Here is a 23,444-nt window from a genome sequence, read left to right on the forward strand (position 1 = left end):
GTTTCATGTCCTGTAGTGCCTGGTTTGCGGAAAGGGAGAACAATGGCGGATTTCCACAGCTGTGGAAGAACTCCTTGTGACCAAATAAGATTGTAAAGGCGTAATAGGACTGCAAGGGCTGACTGATGTAAATGTTGTAGCATACGAATATGAATGTCGTCGGGCCCAGCTGCCGATGATCGGCAAGCTGAGAGTGTTGCCTCCAGTTATTGAAGTGTAAAAGGCACATTATACTGTTCTTCTCTGAGAGAAGAAAAGTCCAAGGGTGCTAACTCTCTGGCAGACTTTGAGGAAAGAAATGAGGGGCATAGATGGAGTCCCTGAGAAATACGGACCAGATGATTGCCAATTTCATTGGCAACATCTAGTGGGTTTGCTATATCAACACCGGCAACCCGCAGAACAGGAGCCGGGTCAGGGGAATATTTACCACTCAGTTTTCATACTTTTTTCCAGACTGCACTCATAGAGGAAGCAGAGGTGATGGAGACAATCTCGCCAGCAAGTGCGTTTAGCGTCACGGATGACACGGAGAGCTATCGCACGCTTCTGCTTAAAATCAAGAAGTCTCTCTGTGGTTCTATTGTACCGGTACCTGCCCCATGCAGCGCGTATCAAACGTACTGCAAGAGCACAAGCAGAAGACCACCAAGGCACGCATTTCTGAGAATGCCTGCCCGAAGTTTGGGGTATAGAATGAGAAGCTGCGGTTAAAACGGAGGACGAGAAGAGGTGTAAAAGCTCATCGATGGAGGACGAAGAAGGAACCTCTCTAAAAACAGTTAGGTGTGAGTAAAGGTTCCAATTTGCCTGATCAAATTGCCAGCGTGGGATGCGAAGAGGTGGTGAATATGAAGGGGAAGTACGAATGATTGGGAAATGATCGCTGTCATGTAAGTCCGGAAGAACAGAACAAGTGAAGTCTAATGCGGCGGAGGAAGAGCAGAGAGATCGATGCAAGAGAGAGTGTGAGTCCGAGGATCAAAATGGGTGTGAGTACCGGTATTTAAAACATGGAGGGGGTGGGTGGCAAGAAAAGCCTCTAACTGAATGCCACGGGAATCACAGTGAGACCCCCCCCTCCAGAGGAAATGGTGGGCATTAAAATCACCAAGTAATAGAATCAGTGGTGGTAATGACGAAACAAGAAAGGCAATATCCGGGATAGATAATGCCCGAGGAGAGAGATACAAAGAACGGAGTGTATACCACCTATGCAAGTGGATACGGGCTGCTGTGTAATGCAGCGAAGTATGAACAAATAGCTGATGGTACAGAATATCAGTGCGTAGAAGAAGGGCACTTTCATTAAAGGTCCCATCAGGAAAAGGATCTGAAGAATGCAATAAATTATAGCCTGAGATGGGATAGATAACGGCAGTGTAATTTTGGTTCCTGTAAGCAAACACCAACAGGGGAAAACTGGGAGAGCAACATCTGAAGCTCACCCCCGATTACCCCTGAGGCCGCAAATATTCCACTGTAAATAGGCCATGATTGGCAACGATAAAGATATCTGAAATCCGCAGGTAAGGGTACCTACGGACTAGAAGGGTAACAAAAGTCCACATGCGGTGGCAAAGGAAAACGTTCAAGTAGCGAAGGAACGGTGCGTTGTGAAGAAAGGAGTTGTGCAGATGGAGAAGAGGAAAGAGAAGGAACAGAGAGTGGATCAATGTCCATTGATGGTTTGGTCTCTGCAATATATTCAGAGATAGCTTCAAGTGTTTCAGAGTTCAGAGACGTCGTATGGGAGACAATATTGAAGATGGAAGGAGGAGGAGTTTGAGTAAAGATCGGAGCTGTAATGGATTGTACCAAGGTAGGGGGAGGGGCGAAAGGGCGGAGGGAACTGGAGAACTGTGGAGGGGACAGAAGAGGCAGAAACCCAGGTGGCGGCAGAAGAGGAAGAAACTTGGGAGGGGACAGGGGAGGAAGGCACAATACGAGGAGGAGGATGAACCTCCACACTTGTAACAGAACCAGTGAAAGGGGAAGACCTAGGTACAGAGACCGGGAAGGTAAAATGTGGAGGTGGATGAAGGGAAGGAGGGGTTAAAGGAGATTTGTTGGACCTCTGAGAAGTAGAGGGACGATTGGGAGGAGGTGTTGTACAAGGTCTTGTCGATACCGGGGTTTGTGAGGGAGAACACGAAGTGAGGACAGACTGAGGTGTTGAAGTAGGGACGTCTGAGCCCAGGGCAGCAAAAGAATTAGATACAGCAGTGACTATGGAACTGGCAACCGCAGAGGAGGCTGCAGAAGATGGGGCCCCAGAAGTGGGGGGAAGTTTTGAAACATGAGAATAAGAAACACAGGGTAGTCTCCCTTGGAGGCAGAGATGAGAAACTGCCATAGCATAAGGGAGACCTTCTGCCTCTTTGAGGCAATGAGCTGTATAGCCCTTGTGGCTTAGCGCTTCTTTTTGATTATAATAATAATAATAATTTGAGGCAATGAATTTTCCACTCATTTAAGTAGACCTGGCAACGGCAAGAGTACGAAGGGCGAGCCTCATGACAATTAAGGCAAGAGGGAGGTCGACTGCAAGATGTATTAGAATGGTCATCGGCACCACAGACTGGGCATTCGGCTATAGATCTGCAATATTTTGCTGGGTGGCCAAATCGCCAGCAATTCCTACACTGTTGCAGTGTAGGGATCACCTTCCGAACTTGTAACCGATGTCCTGCTACATAAACAGAGGATGGGAGTTCACGGCTGTCAAAAGTTAAACGAGCCACATCGCAAGGGTGTTGTCTTCGCCAGCAGGCGGGAAGAACATAAGTGTCTACCTTGAAAATTGGGAGATCTTGGAGTTCCAGCTGTTCAAGAATGTCATTGCCACATGTCTGAAAATTCTGTTGGACTATGGTATGGGGCAGAATAACAGTACCACTACAAGAATTGAGGGAATGATGTTTTTCGATAGTGATAGGAATAGTATCGATATGTGAAAGAAGAGAAGGATCATGAGCTTGGGTAGAATTCTGGACTGTGATGATGCGCATACCACTCTTAAGAGCATGAAAGGAAATATCTCTACCAACGTGGCATAGGAGCGCTTTGCCAATACTATGGTCAGAAAGATAGGCAGTAGAAGAAGTCGGTCATAAAGTAAAGAATTTAGTCCATTGTGTGGTCCGAAACTAAGTGTGGAGAGGGAGTGCATGACGTGTCAGTCTTTTCCGAGTAGAATGGGAAGGTAACGAAGTAACATCGTCAGGAGATTGTCGTTGGCGTTTAGAGGTGGGACCAGAGTCGGTCCGACGCGAGACGGGCTGGCACTTCGAAAATTGTCGCACCATAGAGGGAGAGGCCAGAAGCATAGTCAAAGGAGAGCAGAGGTCAGACAAATCGAAGGAGTCAGTGGAAGCCCCGGTACTTGAAGCGGGTGAGGAAACAGCACCAGCAAGAGGTACAGAGGCCTTAGGAGTGTCCAAAGAGTGGCCAAAAGACGAGGCGAGGTCAGAACAGGGTGCGGTAACAATAAGGGGCCCAGGGGTAGTGGGGTCATGGATTTGGGACTCCATGGTTAGGTTACTTTTTTTTTTTTTTCCTTAAAAACAAAAAGAAAGAAAAAAGAAAAATAAAAAAAAAAAGAAAAAAAGGAGGACTGGGGAGGGATAGTTCCTAGGAGAAATGAAAGGGCCAGAAATCTCCCTCCGCTCCCAAGAGGACCTCAGCACCGCAAGTAGCGTAGATGCAGCATGGAACCCATGCCATACCCTACCCTTCATGCCAGTAAACCAGCAATCCGGTATAGCAACCTCACATCTGCCGAGCTACCTCGGTGGACAAAAGAGAGGGCTGCCGGATATCTGCCACAAAGCATACCTCCTTCGGCCACCACCCCCGGAATCCGAAAGGTGGCTTCCAGAGATACACCAGACACCCAAAGCCACCCTCTGGGATACCAAAGAGGGATCGGGACATCACCAGGCGATCCAGATCCCACGGCAAACTACGCCACCGCCAAGAACCTCTAAAGGAATGGGATGGACCCCGGTACCGTTCCCCCTATGAACTAGTGTGCCTGTGGGAAAAATCCCAAAGGCCAAAAAGAGGAAGGGCAAAAGGGAGGGGTGGGGAGGAGGAGGAAAGGAAAAAGGGGAGGATGGGATAGGGAAAGGGGGGATTGGGGGGTGATTAGGTTCGGTCTGAGGAAGGACAGACAGGTCTAATTCCTCAGACCAAGAGCCTCTTCACCACGCCAAGGAGCCCCCCTTGAAGAGGCTAAACCCACAGGATTATACAGCACCTGTGGAGATGCAGAAGGTATTTGGGCTTAATTCAGGGAACTGGAGCACAGATCAAATTCCCTAGATCAAGAGCCCCTCACCAGTGTCAATGAACCTTCCCTGAGGGGTGAGGGCAAGAGTAAAACATATCAAAGTTGGTGCCATAAAAATCATAAGAGCTAAACCCAAAATGGTCAGTTGGTGCAACAAGTTAGATTTTGTTCAAAAGTCTGGATCAAAGGTGGAATTTCAACACAGCAAAATCAAAGAGCTGCCTTTGAAAGGTATTTGTAAGTGTCAAGGTTATTTTCCTTGCATTCATCCACAGTGAACTGCCTGACATTTCTCAACTAGATCATTACGTGACAGCACTGAACCTGCATGAACTATACATCACTTGATGTACAGTCCACTTCAAAGTTTTTTGGCAAAAATTTGTGCCTGCATTCTTTCTGCTATTTATTTCCCATTACATGTGCATTTTGATCAAGGGAAGCAGTACACTCACAAGAGCACTAAACACTAATGGGTCATACAGCAATATCCAGACGTGTGTGCAACACCTGAGTATCTATTTTTAAGAAATAGATACTCTGATCAAGTGTTTACATTGAAGCATATATGTAATCAATATTTAGATAAAGGTAGGGAAGTTTTTATTGCATTTATGGATTTAGAAAAGGCATATGATAGAGTGGATAGAGGAGCAATGTGGCAGATGTTGCAAGTACGTATATGGAAAAGGCAGTAAGTTACTAAATGCTGTAAAGTTTTTATGAGGATAATGAGGCTCAGGTTAGGGTGTGTAGAAGAGAGGGAGACTACTTCCCAGTAAAAGTAGGTCTTAGACAGGGATGTGTAATGTCACCATGGTTGTTTAATATATTTATAGATGGGGTTGTAAAAGAAGTAAATGCTAGGGTGTTCAGGAGAGGGGTGGGATTAAATTATGGGGAATTAAATACAAAATGGGAATTGAGAGTTGTTTTTTGCTGATGATACTGTGCTTATGGGAGACTCTAAAGAAAAATTGCAAAGGTTAGTGGATGAGTTTGGGAGTGTGTGTAAAGGTATAAAGTTGAAAGTGAACATAGAAAAGAGTAAGGTGATGAGGGTATCAAATGATTTAGATAAAGAAAAATTGGATATTAAATTGGGGAGGAGGAGTATGGAAGAAGTAAATGTTTTCAGATACTTGGGAGTTGACGTGTCAGCGGATGGATTTATGAAGGATGAGGTTAATCATAGAATTGATGAGGGAAAAAAGGGGAGTGGTGCATTGAGGTATATGTGGAGACAAAAAACATTATCTATGGAGGCAAAGAAAGGAATGTAAGTATAGTAGTACCAACACTCTTATATGGGTGTGAAGCTTGGGTTGTGAATGCAACAGTGAGAAGGCAGTTGGAGGCAGTGGAGATGTCCTGTCTAGGGGCAATGTGTGGTGTAAATATTATGCAGAAAATTCGGAGTGTGGAAATTAGAAGGTGTGGAGTTAATAAAAGTATTAGTCAGAGGGCTGAAGAGGGGTTGTTGAGGTGGTTTTGTCATTTCGAGAGAATGGATCAAAGTAGAATGACATGGAGAGCATATAAATCTGTAGGGGAAGGAAGGCGGGGTAGGGGTCGTCCTCGAAAAGGTTGGAAGGAAGCGGTAAGGGAGGTTTTGTGGGCGAGGAGCTTGGACTTCCAGCAGGCCTGCATGAGCGTGTTCGATAGGAATGAATGGAGACGAATCTTATTTGGAACCTGACGATCTGTTGGAGAGTGAGCAGGGTAATATTTAGTGAAGGGATTCAGGGAAACCGGTTATTTTTGTATAGCTGGACCCGAGTCCTGGAAATGGGAAGTACAGTGCCTGCACTGTAAAGGAGGGGTTCAGGATATTAGCAGTTTGGAGGGATATGTTGTGTATCTTTATACGTATATGCTTATAAACTGTCGTGTTCTGAGCACCTCTGCAAAAACAGTGAGTATGTGTGAGGTGAAAGTGTTTAATGATGATGAAAGCATTTTCTTTTTGGGGATTTTCTTTCTTTTTGGGTCACCCTGCCTCGGTGTGAGACGGCCGACTTTTTAAAAAAAAAATAAGAAGATACTCTGGTGTTGCACATGTGTAATTCATCACTCTCCAATATGTCTGAACAACTAATTTATAATAACTATACTATACATACTAAATGAAGCCTTTCTAGTGAGGTATAGTTCTATTTTCATTACAGCTTTCATATATTCAAAGTGGCTAAATCCAAAGCAGTCATACAACACCTGGATAATGAAATAGTATTAAACACACTTGGGTCATACAGCACCTGGTAATTGGGAGGCAGTCAGGATTGATCCAAGGAAGAGGCAGACATGTGTAATTTCTTATATCATGAGACCCTGCCCATGAAGGATACAGTACCCATTATTATTATTACAATCAAAACTAAGCTCTAAATCCTTAAGGGTCATACAGTGCTGCAGGGTAGGATGTGCTAAGCCATATCAGAGACCAGCGAGGGTAAACAGGATGCTGGAGGCAGTCAGTAAGGGTGGTGAGGAGTGCTAAAGAGAGAGAGTAATTAAAGTCTGTGCAGTAAAGCTGTTGTTGACAAAAGGTCAGAGGGAGGTAAAGCCACAAGTCATACATTATGATTACATTCTTATAGACATTAATACTGTAAGAGATCATGCAGTGCCTACAATAGGTAATGTAAGGCAATTACATTTAAACCAAGGGAAGGATAGCCCCATTTCCTTGGATCATGAGCTCTTCATTGGCATCAAGCCATTTTAGTGAAGTCCCAAACAGAGCAGCCTAAGGCAATATAAATTCAAATACAAGACATACACATGTTGATACCTTAACGCTGCTAAGAGCACATCAATAATATGGTTAAATTAACGAGCTGGATAAAATGGATTATCTCTTTTAATGAAATTATGTGACAAGTTTCACTATATACAGGTTTGTGGGTATGGTGATATTTCTGCCAGTCAGTTCAACACAATAAATTACATTCACTATCCTAAGGGCACTAAGTGAGTGTAGGACAAATGAGATTTCAGTGATTGTGTTTGTCTCTAACATGATTTTATGATTAATGAAAACTCTTGTTGTATAATGAAAGTACCAAAAACATGCAAATGCACTTGACTTACACTCACGAGGTGCATCATATTTCATTATCTTTACTAAGGAGAAAACAATGACCAAGGATGACAAAGTTCTGATATTTTAACTTCATCCCTTCCAAATAAACATTTCCAGTTACAATCCTTCCTATTACATATTGAACATTCTGAAGAACATGGAGAACTCACACATATTGGAGGAATGCTCACCTAGGTTGAAGAGAAAATATCCTATTTCAGTCCAAGGTCACTGCTCTTAATACCAGTCTTTGTAGAAGTGCAGGTAAAAGTTCATTTTACAAGATATTCTACCTACTTTTAATCAAATAGATACCAGCAGAATTTAAAAAAAAAAATAAATTAAGTGATGATGTACTAACAAAGCTTGTTACTGCAATACTGGTTACCATAAGTTCAATATATATCTATTATCCACATTTCTGTATTTGACACCTTGTTCCCTCCTGATGTAGCCACCATGTAGAACTTTCAGTAAATATTTTTGTGGGGATTCATCAAGCCTGTAGGGGTCCATACAGTGCTTGGGAAATATGAAGTAATAAAGTTCAATCCAAGAAAGGAAAGGGTAGCTCCAATTCCCTGGGTCAAGAGCCTCTTATCAGCATCAAGGCACTCTCCTCAGAGGGAGATCTTCCAGGAACATCTCGCTGTCTCTCTACATCAGCGAGATAAAATATCTCCAAAACCTAGAAAAATTCTACTTGGCTTTGCTATCATCTAAACAGCAGAAACAAATTTAATAATACTAGATGAACTCATTATCCAGCATCACAGTAACTTTCAAACACATCTTCAACACAAAAGACATTTAGGTTATATGCTCTAAGAATTAAACAAAAAAAATCAAACAAATACAAAATGACAATAGCAAAATGAGATTTTGAGAATGATGAAATAAGAAATGAAGATTTACAGGTACATTCAAATGGGTACATAAAAAAAAAAGGATGTGGGGCAGTCCATAATGATCCTAGAGAAGTCGTACAGATGTTTTATGATAAAACTGTGAATGTCAAAGCAACTATAAAACCCATTACATTTTGCAAATTAATGATGGAGCAATTAACCAATGAAGAGAATTTTCATCTGGGAAATGTGAATTACAGAAATTAATAAATTATATACAATATCTAATAGTAATTTTCTATACAGCTAATGGACATAGTAATTACCTTAACTCAATCCAGATGCAAAACGACTAACAGTATGAAAAGCATATTACCAGTTAAAAAAAAATTTATAACTAGTTCCAGTCATGAGATCAAATAAGTTCCACAAATCATTTAACAGTCTTTGTCAAAGTTCTAAAATACTTTTCTCTCATAAGCATTTCCTGAAGTGTAAAACTCGTCAATCTATAATTTTATTAACTACAAAGCTTATTTTCACACAATTCTAAACACAAACTAAATAAGCTAGATTAGGTCTTATGTTTTAAATTTCATTCTCTTCAATTCCACCAGTGCTTTACTGTTATCATTAATATTCTAACAACAATACATATTGCCATCATATATTTTTATTTGCATGTTTAAAATGTCACAAATGTGAAAGATCTGGTTTTGCAAAAACAAAACCTATGCACTGAGGTAGCATGCAATTCGGCTATTATGAATAACCCACCAAAATTATTTTATCTGTTGAGAAACAGAAGAAAATTTACAGCAAATTCTATAGATTTATCTTAAGTGTTTTTCTAGCTTATTCATATAATACTAGAAAATAGCATACTTAAACTGAAGACCTAACCTGAAAAAAATACACTACTCCCTTACATTGGACATTCACAGTTATTTATTCTATACATTTACCTACCTCAAACAATATCTAAGTCTAATATCCATTTGTACGGTTTTGATTGGAAGGTGAAATCTTCTATCTGGACACTGCTTGCGAGTCTGGGCTATGTGAAAACCGCTGTAATGCTGCCTTAGAAGTATCACTGGGTGACATATGGGACAGGGATTGCATGAACGGGAGCTGTGCAGAGGTTTGGTGAGATGAGTGTGGCGGTGTCTGAAGATGCATGTGCATGGGAGCTGGCATATGAGGCAGGTGAATGGTGGGATGTAACTGTGAATGCATGGTTGCGAGTGTGTGCGCAGGCATTGGGGTCAGTAGCTGAGGATGTACAGGTGGCAATGAAGGGGTGTGCATTGAGGATAGCATGTGAGAATGCATGTGAGACAGAGACTGGGGAATAATGGGGTTCAGTGGTGGCCCATGCATAGATGGTGGTTGCATTTGTAGAGGCACAGTAAAAGGTACTGACTGCATTGGTGATGAGACTTGTGCCTCTGAAATTGAATGTACTGGGGTTTGCAACATTGGCTGTGCTTGTGTGTGCTCAGGTGTTGGCTCTTGAGCTGCCATGACTGAATGCATGGGAATTGATGCCTGAGGATGAATAGGATGTTCTGATGCTTGGTGGTGAATAGGTTCTGATGCCTGGGGGTGAATAGGATGTTCTGAGGCCTGGGGATGAATAGGATGTTCTGAGGCCTGGGAATGAATAGGATGTTCTGAGGCCTGGGAGTGAATAGGATGTTCTGAGGCTTGGGGATGAATAGGATGTTCTGAGGCTTGGGGGTGAATAGGATGTTCTGAGGCTTGGGGGTGAATAGGATGTTCTGAGGCTTGGGGGTGAATAGGATGTTCTGAGGCTTGGGGGTGAATAGGATGTTCTGAGGCCTGGGGGTGAATAGGTGGTTCTGATGCCTGAGTGTGAACAGGGTCTGATGCTAGCGTGTGAATAGGGGTTGCTGGTAGTGTGTGAATAGGCTCTGATGGCTGGGTATAACTAGGTTCTGATGCTTGGGTGTAAGTAGGTAAGCCTGATGCCTCAGTATGCATGGATGATGACTGGGTCTGAAAAGGTAATGGTGCCTGAACATGATGAGGTGCTAACTCAAGGTTTTGTTGGGGCGATCGTGCTTGAGTCTGCAAGGCTACTGGCATCTGCAATTCTTTAGGTTCAGGTGAAGGTGCTCTGTTGTGTACCTGAGGTATTAAATGTTCATCTTTTGAATTCAACATATCTGCTTCCTTCACTTCAGACAATTGCTCCTCCTCTGGTTTCAAAACATGTTCCATATCTGTCACCATCTTTTCTACTGGTGGTTTGTTTTCTTCACAGTTTGTAGACTCTTGTTGCATAGACTGTCCTTGTCCTTCCAACTGTTGAGAAGCTGTATTCTCAAGAGTGCTTAAAATCTGTTCCTTCACTGGTTTTTGTAAGTATTCATCCTCAGTATATTTTAAAGTCTCCTTCTCTTCAGGTTTCAGATCCTGTTGATGTTCCGATTTTGGAGCCTGCAATTCATTTGGTTTTAAAACGTGCTCCTCTTCTGATTTTAAAGATTCATTTAGGGATGGTAGTGCAGTGTCATTTGAAGTTGAGGCTGTTTCATGATCAAGACTTTGTGATTGTGGATGGATGGAAGTCTGAGACTGTTGCTGGACTGGAGATTGTAACTGCATTTGTCGTGATACATTCTCTGACATCTCAAATACTCCTTCAGGTGGTTTTACAGGAGTTTGGGAAGTAGGCTGTTTCATGCTTTTCTCAGCCTCCGACACTGATGCAAGCAATCCAAGTACGTCAGGGGTGCATACAATTTCTCCCGGATTTGTAGATTTATTCTGTTGCAGCTGCATCTTTTTTGGATCCAGCACTACTTTTCCAATATTGGCAGGGAACTGTTTTGGAATTCCAGGACTTGTGAATCCAGAGGATTTCTGGGCACCTCCCTGCGCAGGGAAATTTGGAATGTTAGGTCTCATGAGCATATTTGGATGAATTTTCTGTACTGGAGTTCTCTGCCCAGGAACTTTCGACTTAGGTGGTCGACCTCTCGGATTGACATGGGGTCTATATTGCACAACAACAGATGATGACGCAGGTAAAAATTTCCTCGCAATCGCCTCCGGGGCAGATGGTGCCTTCATTCGAAACGTGCCAGAGGTTCCAGGGATACCAGGTTGTAGTGCACGATTCTGAACACTAATCTCACGTTTTACTGGAGGCATAGGCCTCTGATTTACAATCTTTTGAGGTGAATTTCCATTATTTGAACTAACGGGTCTTGTGATAGTTGTTCCTGCTAAACGTAATTTCTCATATAGGTCTTCTGGCGACTCTGGATAGTGCGTTAACTGGAATCTATGATTGTTCATAATTGTGTATGCTCCAGTTGCATTTTTTACATATTTACCATAATTATATCTTTGAGGTTTCATCATATTTGTTCTTTGCATTTTGGGCCTGTTGACTCTAGGTCTTGCATTACCAACCCTAATGGGGGCTCTTGGCTTCACATCCATCAACCCCTCAATATCAGTCATAGCTTGATTTAACGCATGTTGAAGACCACTCTCTTTGTCTCTATTACCAGCATTCTCCTCACTTTTAATTGTAAGGCCATCTTGTTCAGCCATGGCTGAGGGAATGCCACCCTTTTCACCGTCCAGTTTTTTATTCTTCTTTGTACACAATCCAGAAATATTAGAATAACTGCGTTTTCCTGGAATATATTCTGGCTCTGCTGTTGCAGAATCTGAAAAGAAAGTGAATCTATGTCAAAAGAACTATATACAATACATTACAGACCTTATAGTAATACAAATAAGCTTTTACTGAATTAGCAATGTTTAAGTATAATGCAGACCCAACTTCAATTACAAACTCCTGTCAAACTGTAAAAAACAACAGAATTAACATCAACATACTGATACATTAACACTTTCAGGGTGGTTCCCATTGTACTACAACTTTGAAGCACAGGTCAGTCCCATTTTTCTACGTGATGAGCTCAGCTCTCTCGGATAAGCTGTGAACAGTAAATATGGGCCTAGATACGAGAGAATTGGTCTATGAGGTAAGACTTCTTTCAACAAACTGGTTATATCCCACCAAGGCAGGGTGGCCCAAAAGGTAAAAACGATAAGTTTCTCCTAAATTTAGTAACAAACAGGAGAAGGGGATACTAGCACCTTGCTCCCGGCATTTCAGTTGCCTCTTACGACATGTATGACTTACAAAGGAAGAATTCTGTTTCACTTCCCCATGGAGATAAGTGGAAATAAACAAGAACTAGCAAGAAAACAGAAGAAAACCCAGAGGGGTATGTATATATATGCTTGTACAAGCATGTGTAGTGTGACCTAAGTATGTAGCAAGATGTATATGAAATCTTGCACGTTTACGAGACAGAAAAAAAGATACTAGCAATCCTATCATGTAAAACAATTACAGGCTTCCGTTTCATACTTACTTGGCAGGACAGTAGTACCTCTCATGGCGGTTGCTGTCTACCAACCTACTACCTAGGTATGAGGCAAGTGTGCATCATACAAGAAATCCTGCAACATGTGCATAATGAGGGAAAAAAATGACCATGTTTTTGGTTGAAAACAGCAACTTTTGCACTGTACAGTGGTCCCTCAATAATCGTCCGGCCTGAAAGTCGTCCATTTCGGAAATAGTCCTGTTTTTTCATCTAAATATTGGCTCGCAAATGGTCCGGTAACTCGCTAATAGTCCTTCGTCCCGGACGCGTACTCATGCTCTGAGCCGCCTCGGCCTTTCCTTCCCAGCCAGTGTGCCATTGTTTACCAGTGAGTGACTGTCCCCTCACGTGCTCCAGCGAAATATTTCATAATATTCCATTATTTTAGTGCTTGCAAGTTATTTAAGTGCTAAATAAGCTACCATGGCTCCAAAGAAAGCCCCTAGTGCCAAGCCTTTGGTAAAGAAGGTGAGAAATACGATTGAATTTAAGAAAAACATCATTGAACAATATGATAGTGGCGTACATGTGGGCAAACTGGCCAGGATGTATAACAAATCCTGTACAACCATATCTTCCATCATAGCCAAGAAAAAGGAAATCAAGGACGCTGTTGTTGCAAAGGGGGGTAAATATGCTGACAAAAATGAGATCACCAGTACTCGAAGATGTTGAGAAGTTATTATTGGTGTGGATAAATGAGAAACAATTAGCAGGAGATAGTCTTATGACGTCGCTTATTTGTGAAAAGGCTAGGCAGTTGCATGACTATTTCGTAAAGAAATTGCCTGCAACTAGTGGTGATGTGAGTGAATTTAAGGCCAGCAAAGGCTGGTTTGAGAGATTTAAGAAGCGTACTGGCATACACAGTGTGGTAAGGCATGGTGAGGCTGCCAGTTCGGACCACAAGGCAGCTGAAAAATATGTGCATAAATTCAAGGAGTACATAAACAGTGAAGGACTGAAACCTGAACAAGTGTTCAATTGTGATGAAACAGGCCTCTTTTGGAAGAAAATGCCAAAGAGGACCTACATTGCTCAGGAAGAAAAGGCGCTGCCAGGACACAAGCCTATGAAAGACAGGCTGATGCTAATGTTCTGTGCTAATGCTAGTGGGGATTTCAAAGTGAAGCCATTACTAGTGTACCATTCTGAAAATCCCAGTGTGTTCAAGAAAAACATGTTATGAAGAGTAAATTGTGTGTGTGTTTTGGAGCTCTAATAGTAAGGCATGAGTCACAAGGGACATTTTCGTCAAGTGGTTCAATCAAGTGTTTGGCCCTAGTGTGAAGAATTACCTCTTGGAAAAGAAATTGGATCTCAAGTGCCTCCTAGTAATGGACAATGCACCTGCTCATCCTCCAAACTTGGATGACCTAATTCTGAAGGAGTTTGGGTTAATCACAGTAAAGTTCTTGCCCCCGAATACCACTCTTCTCCTCCAGCCCATGGACCAGCAGGTCATTGCAAAATTTAAAAAACTCTACACCAAAGCAATGTTTGAAAGGTGCTTGAATGTGACCTCAGACACTCACTTGACCCTACGAGATTTTTGGAAAGAACACTTCAGTATTCTCCATTGCGTAAGCCTTATAGGTAAGGCTTAGGAGGGAGTCACTACCAGGACTTTGAACTCTGCTTGGAGAAAATTGTGGCCAGATTGTGTCCACAAGAGGGATTTTGAAGGGTTTGGGGCTGACCCTGATGAACCTATGTCAATTGTTAAATACATTGTGGCACTGGGGAGTTCCATGGGGTTGGATGCGAGTTTGGAGGATGTGGAAGAGTTGGTGGAGGACCACAACAAAGAGCTAACCACTGAGAAGCTGCAAGAGCTTCAGCAGGAAGAGCAACAGATCGCAGCTCAGAATCTTGCTGCAGAGGAGGAGGAAGAGAGATGGAGGAAGGTGCCTTCTTCAGAAATTAAGGAGATTTTTGAAATGTATCAGTCTGTAGTGGAAGGAAGGCGGGGTAGGGGTCGGCCTAGGAAAGGTTGGAGGAAGGGGGGTAAAGGAGGTTTTGTGTGCGAGGGGCTTGGACTTCCAGCAGGCATGCGTGAGCGTGTTTGATAGGAGTGAATTGAGACGAATGGTTTTTAATATTTGACGTGCTGTTGGAGTGTGAGCAAAGTAACATTTATGAAGGGGTTCAGGGAAACCGGCAGGCCGGACTTGAGTCCTGGAGATGGGAAGTACAGTGCCTGCACTCTGAAGGAGGGGTGTTAATGTTGCAGTTTAAAAACTAGTGTAAAGCACCCTTCTGGCAAGACAGTGATGGAGTGAATGATGGTGCAAGTTTTTCTTTTTTGGGCCACCCTGCCTTGGTGGGAATCGGCCAGTGTGATAATAATTAAATAATAATTTTGAAATGTGGGGTAGAATGGAAAGATTTATGGAGAAACATCACCCAGAGAAGGATGTTGCAAGCCATATCAGCAACTTGTACAGTGACAGTCTTGGCCCATTTTAGGGAAGTTTTAAAGAGACGCCAGAAACAGAGCTCTCTGGACAGTTTTTTTGCGAGACAGGACTCCAGTGACTCTCAAGGTGGTCCTAGTGGCATTAAGAAACAGAGAAGAGAAGTAACCCCAGAAAAGCAATTGATACCCGAGGTGTTGATGGAAGGGGATTCCCCTTCCAAACAGTAAATCATCCAATCTGTCTCCTTCTCCAGTCTTCCATACACAAAGAAGAATTGCCAATAAAGGTAAGTGTTATTCTGTTAATGTTTAATTCATCATGTGCCACTGTATTGTTTATGTACTACATCTGTATTTCATGTAAAAAAATGTTTTGTTTTAATACTTCTGGGTGTCAGGAACAGATTAATTGAATTTACATTATTTCTTATGGGGAAAATTGATTCGTAAATCGTCCATTTCGATAATAGTCCCACTTCCAGGAACGGATTATGGACGATAATTGAGGGACCACTGTATTTTTGTATTATTTTTATGGTTTTATTTTTGATTTCTTAGTCTTATTTGATAGAATGGAAGATATAATACAGAAACTGAGATGATTCTGATTAGTTTCAGGACTAAAAGCAATTTGAAATTGAGCTCAAAGTAACAGAAATGATTGATTTTTGCCGCTATTTCAGGTTACGTCACTCATCAAATACATGTCCAACTGGTCGGTCTAATAAGTATTCAGAAATGTGCTGACATTATTTATACAATTATTACAATAATGCAGTATACTGCCTAACAGTAGAGCTTTTATTTTTGGTTTCAATAAAAATTTAGAATAGAAAGCAAGCATAATATAGGAGAGGCCTGAGGACACGACTAATGAACAAAAGAAATGTTTTAGTGCCAGGAATGTCTACACTGTTTATTCTGGACCCTATTTTTAATTGGCAATTTTTGAATTGTGTGAAATTGGCCAAATTACCAATTTGATCACTTTATTGGATAGTTGATATAGGTAAGTGGACAGCTACTTGTACTCAATTGACAGAACAGAAGGAATACTAGCAAAATAGCTACAAATTGAAAGACTGAAACGATGGAACTGACCGAAAATATGCTCAAAGTGGGCGAAATTGCCAATGCATAAATATTGCCAAGACTTAACTTTGGAAGAACATAATTCCATGAGATTCTCATCAAAGTTTGTACTTTTGGTTTCATTACCTTCAGAAAAAGATTCTCTATCATTTCATATTTTTCTTTTTTTTTTTAATATTCTCCAACCCTGAGAGCAAGTTTCAGATCAGGGGTTCCGACCCTGAAAGGGTTAATAAGACAGTCACAATACTCTGTAGGATTAGAATACTCACCTAAAAAATCATTTACATTATATGCAAAATGCTTAGGAAATAAGACAGGGTACACAAGAACAGGATCTATATCACGTTAATGAAATAAGAGCAAGAGAACACAATTGACAATTATACAAAGAAAACATTTCTCTAACAAATGGGTAAAGAAGTGGAACTAACAGAACAAAGACAAGTGTAAGCAGGTTCCATACACTATAACAGACAAAAATAAATATGACGGGGACTTCACATCATTTGGAACCAAGAGCTAGAGTTAACTGCCAGCCAACTTAAATAGGTGCATCACAAAATAATTAACCCTTTCAGGGTCGGTGCCGTACATGTACGGCTTGAGAGCCAGGGTCAGTGCCGTACATGTACGGCTTGAGAGCAAGGGTCGGTGCCGTACTTATACAGCAAAATTCTAGTGCCTTCAAACCGAGCGGAAGAAAGCTGGTAGGCCTACATATGAAAGAATGGGTCTGCATGATCAGTGTGCACAGTATAAAAAAAAACCTGCAGCATGTAGTGCATGAGAAAAAAAACTGACCAGGTTTTGGTTTAAAACAGTGAATTTGCAGAGTATTTTTGCATGGTATTTATGGTTGTATTCTCGCTTTCTTGGTCTCACTTGATAGAATGGAAGATATATTACAGAAATAGAGATGATTTTGATTGGTTTTACAATGAAATGTACTTTGAAATTGAGCTCTAAGTAGCGGAAATGTTCGATTATTGCCAACGTTCAAGAGTAAACAAATCATGACATGCGTCCAATACATGTCAACTGGCGAGTCTAGTATTCTTTCACAAGTGCGCTGATATTTATACCACTTTTACAATAATGCGGTAGTCTGCATAACAGTAAATCTTCTAATTTTTGCGAGAATAAAAATTCAAAATGGAAAGCAAGAGTAATATAAGAGGGGCCTGGAGACATGACTAATGAACAGAGAAAATGTTTAGAGCCAAGAATGTCTGTCTGGTTTATTCTGGAACCTATTTTGATATTGGCATCTTTTGAAATTTGTGTGAAACTGGCCAAACTGCCAATTTCTGACCACTTTATTGGGTAGTTGACATCAGTAAATGGGCGGTTTCTTGTACCCAATCGATAGAGCAAACAGAGTTCTAGCAAAATAGCTATGATTTTAGTCGACTGCAACAATGGAACTGGCCAAAAATAGAGTTCAAAGTGGGTGAAATCGCTTATGCGTAAATATCGCTGATATTGCTAATTTCGCGAGAGTGTAATTTTGTAAGTCTTCCATCAAATTTTGTACTTTAAGTGTCATTACCATTGGGAAAAATCTCTATCATTTCATAAAATAATTTTTTTTTTTTTTTGGAAAATTTTTCGACCCTGAGAGCGAGTTCAGGATTGAGGCTCTCGACCCTGAAAGGGTTAATGCACAATGAGCAGTTATTATAGCCATTCGATTTTCTTCAATATGGGAGTACAGGATTTACATCTTTCCTTGGAATTTTTGTCATTAACCATTTACAAAACTGAACACAAGACACTCGTCCTTGCAAATGGTCAGATTTGTTATGTTCTGAATAGTGCCTGACAAATGATTTCATGGAAGTTTGTTCTGACAGAACAACGATCCATTAAGTGGTACGATCTCTGCTGGCTTGTCAGAGCTAGGTTTTCACCCCATTTACAGGGAATCCCCACAGTAGTGTCCCCAGATGGTAAGGTAGTACATAAACTTAAAGTAATCAAACTGATAACCTTATGGGCTTATTATAATACCGTTTTTTCTTTTTTTAACACGTGTCAGCCGTTTCCCACCAATGTACTCCTGGTTTAATGGTTACATACATTTTCAGCTATTTCAGCCATTCATAGAGAGAAAGGGGGGTAAAGCAGGTGGAATTGATGGGATCATGACAAATGTTAAAAGCAGGGGGGTATATAGTGTTGGAGTGGTTGGTGTTTTTGCTTAATAAATGTATGAAAGAGGGAAAGGTACCTAGGGATTGGCAATGTGTGTGCATGGTTCCTTTATATAAAGGAAAAGGGGACGAAAGAAATTGTAAAAATTACAGCCTCTCCTCACTTAATGATGGAGTTCTGTTCCTAAGACCACGTCTGTAAACGAATTCGTCACTAAGTGAGGAGCATACTATAATGTTAGTGTGTTTGTGTCAACTATCTTTGATACTGTTTTAATGCCACCTTTGCACCATTCATAACATTTCTGGCACATTTTTAAATGTTTATACAGTAGTGTACTGTATATTGTAATAAACAAAATAGACAAAATCAGCTCTAGTATACATTATTTAGGCATGCATAGTGGTCAGAGAGCCCATCAGAAGTCCGAGGAGTCGGAAAACAAGTACGTCACTAAGTGAGGAGAGGCTGTATATGAGAATAAGTTTACCGAGTATACCAGATAAAGTGTATGGTAGGATTATTATTGAAAGAATTAGAGGTAAGACAGAGAGTAAGATTGCAAATGAGCAAGGAGGCTTTAGAGTGGGTAGGGAAGGTGTAGATCAAGTGTTTACATTGAAGCATATATGTGAACATTATTTAAATAAAGGAAGAGAAGTTTTCATTATATTTATGGATTCAGAAAAGGCATATGTTAGAGTGGATAGGGGAGCAATGTGGCAGATGTTGCAAGTGTATGGAATAGGTAGTAAGCTCAGGTTAGGTTGTGTAGGAGAGAGAGGGAGATTACTTCCCAATCAAAGCAGGTCTTAGACAGGGATGTGTAATGTCACCATGGTTAATATATTTATAGATGGGGGGTTGTAAAAGAAGTAAATGCTACGGTGTTGGGGAGAGGGGCGAGATTAAATTACGAGGAATCAAACACAAAATGGGAATTGACAGTTACTTTTTGCTGATGATACTGTGCTTTGGAGAAATTCTAAAGAAAAGTTGCAAAGGTTAGTGGATGAGTTTTGAAGGGTGTGTAACGGTAGAAAGTTGAAAGTGAACATAGATAAGAGTAAGGTGATGAGGGTATCAAACTATTTAGATAAAGAAAAGTTGGATATCACATAGGAGAGAGGGAGTTTGGAAGAAGTAAACGTTTCCAGATATTTGGGAGTTGACTTGTCAGCAGATGGGTTTGCGAAAGATGAGGTTAACCACAGAATTGATTAAGGTAAAAAGGCGAGTAGTGCATTGAGGTATCTGTGGAGACAAAAAAAAAATATGGAGGCAAAGAAGGGAATGTATGAAAGTATAGCACTACCAGCACTCTTATATGGGTGTGAAGCTTAGGATGTAAATGCTGCAGCGAGGAGGCAGCTGGAAGCAGTGGAGATGTTGTTTCTAAGGGCAATGTGTGGGTGTAAATATTATGCAGAGAATTCAGGAGGATTAGGAGAATTAGGAGGAGGTGTGGAGTTACTAAAAGTATTAGTCAGAGGGCTGAAGAGGGGTTGTTGAGGTGGTTTGGTCATTGAGAAAGAATGGAAGTAGAATGACTTGGAGAGCGTATATTATTATTATAATCAAAAAGAAGCGCTAAGCCACAAGGGCTATACAGCGCTGCAGGGTAGGGAAGGAAGCGAGGGTATTGGATGGCAGAAGGGAGGAGGGATGATCAGTAGGTTACAGAAAACAGCGGGGCAGGGGATAGTACGGGGGTAGAGGGTAGCAAGAGATTGAAGTAGAAAAAGCTGAAGGTATCAGAATTTGTGAAATCAGTCAGTTGTTGTCAAAAAGTCAATGAGAGAGTCTGGATGAAAGGTGGGTCCATCAGCGAGAAGGGAAGGTAAAGAGAGAGCAGCAGAGCGAAGACGACGACGGAGGTAAATTCTGCGTGCTCATTGATAAAGTGCAGTCCAACGGAATGTGGCTGACTGATAATGGAACTTGGCAATTCTCACAGAGAGGAGCAGGGCGCCTCTCCATGAGATATCCATGAGTAAGACGAGTATGGCCAATGCGAAGACGGGAGAGAGTAGTCTCCCAACCTCGACACTGGTGATAAGAAGACGGCCAGTAACCTATACTCGGTTTAATAGATTGAAGTTTGTTGCCGAGCATAGTAGACCAACGTTGTTGCCAACGGGTGTGAAGTTGGGAAGATATTGCAGCAAAATAGTCCGTAAATGGAATACCTCTACATGAAACTGGTAGGTCATGTACTGCTGACCGCGCAGCAGTGTCTGCCTGTTCATTGCCCTGTACGTCAACATGACCAGGGACCCAACAAAAAACAATATCTTTATGCTTGGTAAAGATGCGGCGTAGCCAAAGTTGCATACGGAGGACTAAGGGGTGAGGTGTATCAAATTTCTGTATAGCCTGTAAAGCACTAAGGGAGTCTGAGACAACCACAAATGATGACACAGGCATAGATGCAATACTGATAAGTGCTGTAAGGATGGCATACAATTCAGCAGTTAAAATACTAGCCGAAGATAGTAAATGCCCTTGTACGACGCTGTCCTGAAACACTGCTGCGAATCCTACGCCGTCAGAAGACTTAGAGCCATCTGTGTACACAGCAATGGCATGAGAATGAGAGTGAAAGTGGTCAAGAAAAAGAGAGCGGGAAGCGACCGTAGACAGTTGGGCTTTCGAGCAAGGGAGAGAGAAAGAACAGACTCGAACAGCTGGAACTTCCCAGGGGGGTAGGGAAAAGTGAGATGCTACATGTACATAGAAAGGTGGTAATTGAAGAGAAGACAAGAGCGAATGAAGGCGAAGAGAGAAGGGACGGAGTAAACAGGGGCGGTGAACAAATAAAGAATGTCTACTAATATCAGTGACCATTCTATAAATGGAAGGATTGCGGAGATCATGAGAGCGTACATAGTAGCGAAGGCAATGGGCATCACGGCGATCGGATAAGGATGGAACGTTCGCTTCTGCATAGAGGCTCTCGACAGGGGAAGAGCGAAAAGCACCAAGGCATAAACGTAATCCTTGGTGATGAATGGGGTTAAGGCTAGAGAGTAGCAGGAGATGCCGCTGAATAGATCTGGTCACCATAATCAAGTTTCGATAAAATAAGGGTGGAATGTAGGTGAAGGAGGGTTCGACGATCAGCTCCCCATGAAAGATGAGCAAGGGTTTTAAGAAGGTTCAGCCGGCTGTGACAAGTTGCCTTCAGAGAGGTAATGTGAGGTTTCCAGGATAACGTACGATCAAAGAGGAGGCCCAGAAACTTGACTGTATCACGTTCAGGGATACGGGAGCCATAGAGGTACAGAGGATGATCGGAGATGACAGAGCGTCTAGTGAAAGTAATTTGGTGGGTTTTAGTGCTGGAAAATTTAAACCCACGTGTGGTGGCCCAATTGGAAACACGGTCGACTGCATGCTGGAGAGAAACTGTAATAAGGTGACAGTCAGCGCCTGCACAGGCAATAGCGAAGTCATCAACATAGAGTGATGACCAAATATTTGATGGAAGACTAGAGGCCAAATCATTAATAGCAAGGAGAAAAAGTGTTGTGCTCAGAACACATCCCTGGGGGACACCTTCAGCTTGGATAAAGTCCGGGGAGAGCACATTATTAACCCGAACATGGAAATGCCTGTCAGTTAAAAAGTTCTTAAGGAAGGATGGTAGATTGCCTCGAAGGCCTAAGGAGTGGACTTGGGCTAAAATATTATACCTCCAAGTTGTGTCATATGCCTTCTCAAGGTCAAAAAATATGGCAATAACTGAGTGGTTATTCGCAAAGGCATTACGAACATACGTATCCAAGCGCAGTAAGGGGTCTATGGTAGAACGTCCCTTACGAAAGCCATATTGACGAGTGGAGAGACTGTTGTGTGTCTCTAAATACCACACTAAATGTCTATTTACTAGGCGTTCCATCACTTTGCAAACTGCACTGGTAAGAGCAATGGGACGATAGTGGGAGGTTTCATGTCCCGTAGTGCCTGGTTTGCGGAAAGGGAGAACAATGGCGGATTTCCACAGCTGTGGAAGAACTCCTTGTGACCAAATAAGATTGTAAAGGCGTAATAGGACTGCAAGGGCTGACTGATGTAAATGTTGTAGCATACGAATATGAATGTCGTCGGGCCCAGCTGCCGATGATCGGCAAGCTGAGAGTGTTGCCTCCAGTTCTTGAAGTGTAAAAGGCACATTATACTGTTCTTCTCTGAGAGAAGAAAAGTCCAAGGGTGCTAACTCTCTGGCAGACTTTGAGGAAAGAAATGAGGGGCATAGATGGAGTCCCTGAGAAATACGGACCAGATGATTGCCAATTTCATTGGCAACATCTAGTGGGTTTGCTATATCAACACCGGCAACCCGCAGAACAGGAGCCGGGTCAGGAGAATATTTACCACTCAGTTTTCGTACTTTTTTCCAGACTGCACTCATAGAGGAAGCAGAGGTGATGGTGGAGACAATCTCGCCAGCAAGTGCATTTAGCGTCACGGATGACACGGCGAGCGATCGCACGCTTCTGCTTAAAATCAAGAAGTCTCTCTGTGGTTCTATTGTACCGGTACCTGCCCCATGCAGCGCGTTTCAAACATACTGCAAGAGCACAAGCAGGAGACCACCAAGGCACGCATTTCTGAGAATGCCTGCCCGAAGTTTGGGGTATAGAATGAGAAGCTGCGGTTAAAACAGAGGACGAGAAGAGGTGTAAAAGCTCATCGATGGAGGACGAAGAAGGAACCTCTCTAAAAACAGTTAGGTGTGAGTAAAGGTTCCAATTTGCCTGATCAAATTGCCAGCGTGGGATGCGAAGAGGTGGTGAATATAAAGGGGAAGTAAGAATGATTGGGAAATGATCGCTGTCATGTAAGTCCGGAAGAACAGACCAAGTGAAGTCTAATGTGGCGGAGGAAGAGCAGACTGAGAGATCGATGCAAGAGAGTGTGTGAGTCCGAGGATCAAAATGGGTGTGAGTACCTGTATTTATAACATGGAGGGGGTGGGTGGCAAGAAAAACCTCTAACTGAATGCCACAGGAATCACAGTGAGACCCCCCCCAGAGGAAATGGTGGGCATTAAAATCACCAAGTAACAGAATCGGTGGTGGTAATGACGAAACAAGAAAGGCAA

General features: G+C 42.1%; 1 protein-coding gene across 2 annotated transcripts in view; it reads right to left on the reverse strand.

The window, feature by feature from the left end:
- Positions 1–7,139: 7,139 nt before the first annotated feature.
- Positions 7,140–23,444, reverse strand: part of LOC128690930 (uncharacterized) — a 112,535-nt gene continuing 96,230 nt past the window's right edge. For both annotated transcript variants that reach the window (XM_070091542.1, XM_070091497.1), the window contains one exon: positions 7,140–11,937. In XM_070091542.1, the coding sequence (XP_069947643.1) occupies positions 9,257–11,937 (2,681 nt within the window). In that variant the 3' untranslated portion in view covers positions 7,140–9,256. The remainder of the gene's footprint in view (positions 11,938–23,444) is intronic.

The sequence above is a fragment of the Cherax quadricarinatus genome, chromosome 1 (genome assembly GCF_038502225.1).
Source record: "Cherax quadricarinatus isolate ZL_2023a chromosome 1, ASM3850222v1, whole genome shotgun sequence".
Taxonomy (NCBI): domain Eukaryota; kingdom Metazoa; phylum Arthropoda; class Malacostraca; order Decapoda; family Parastacidae; genus Cherax; species Cherax quadricarinatus.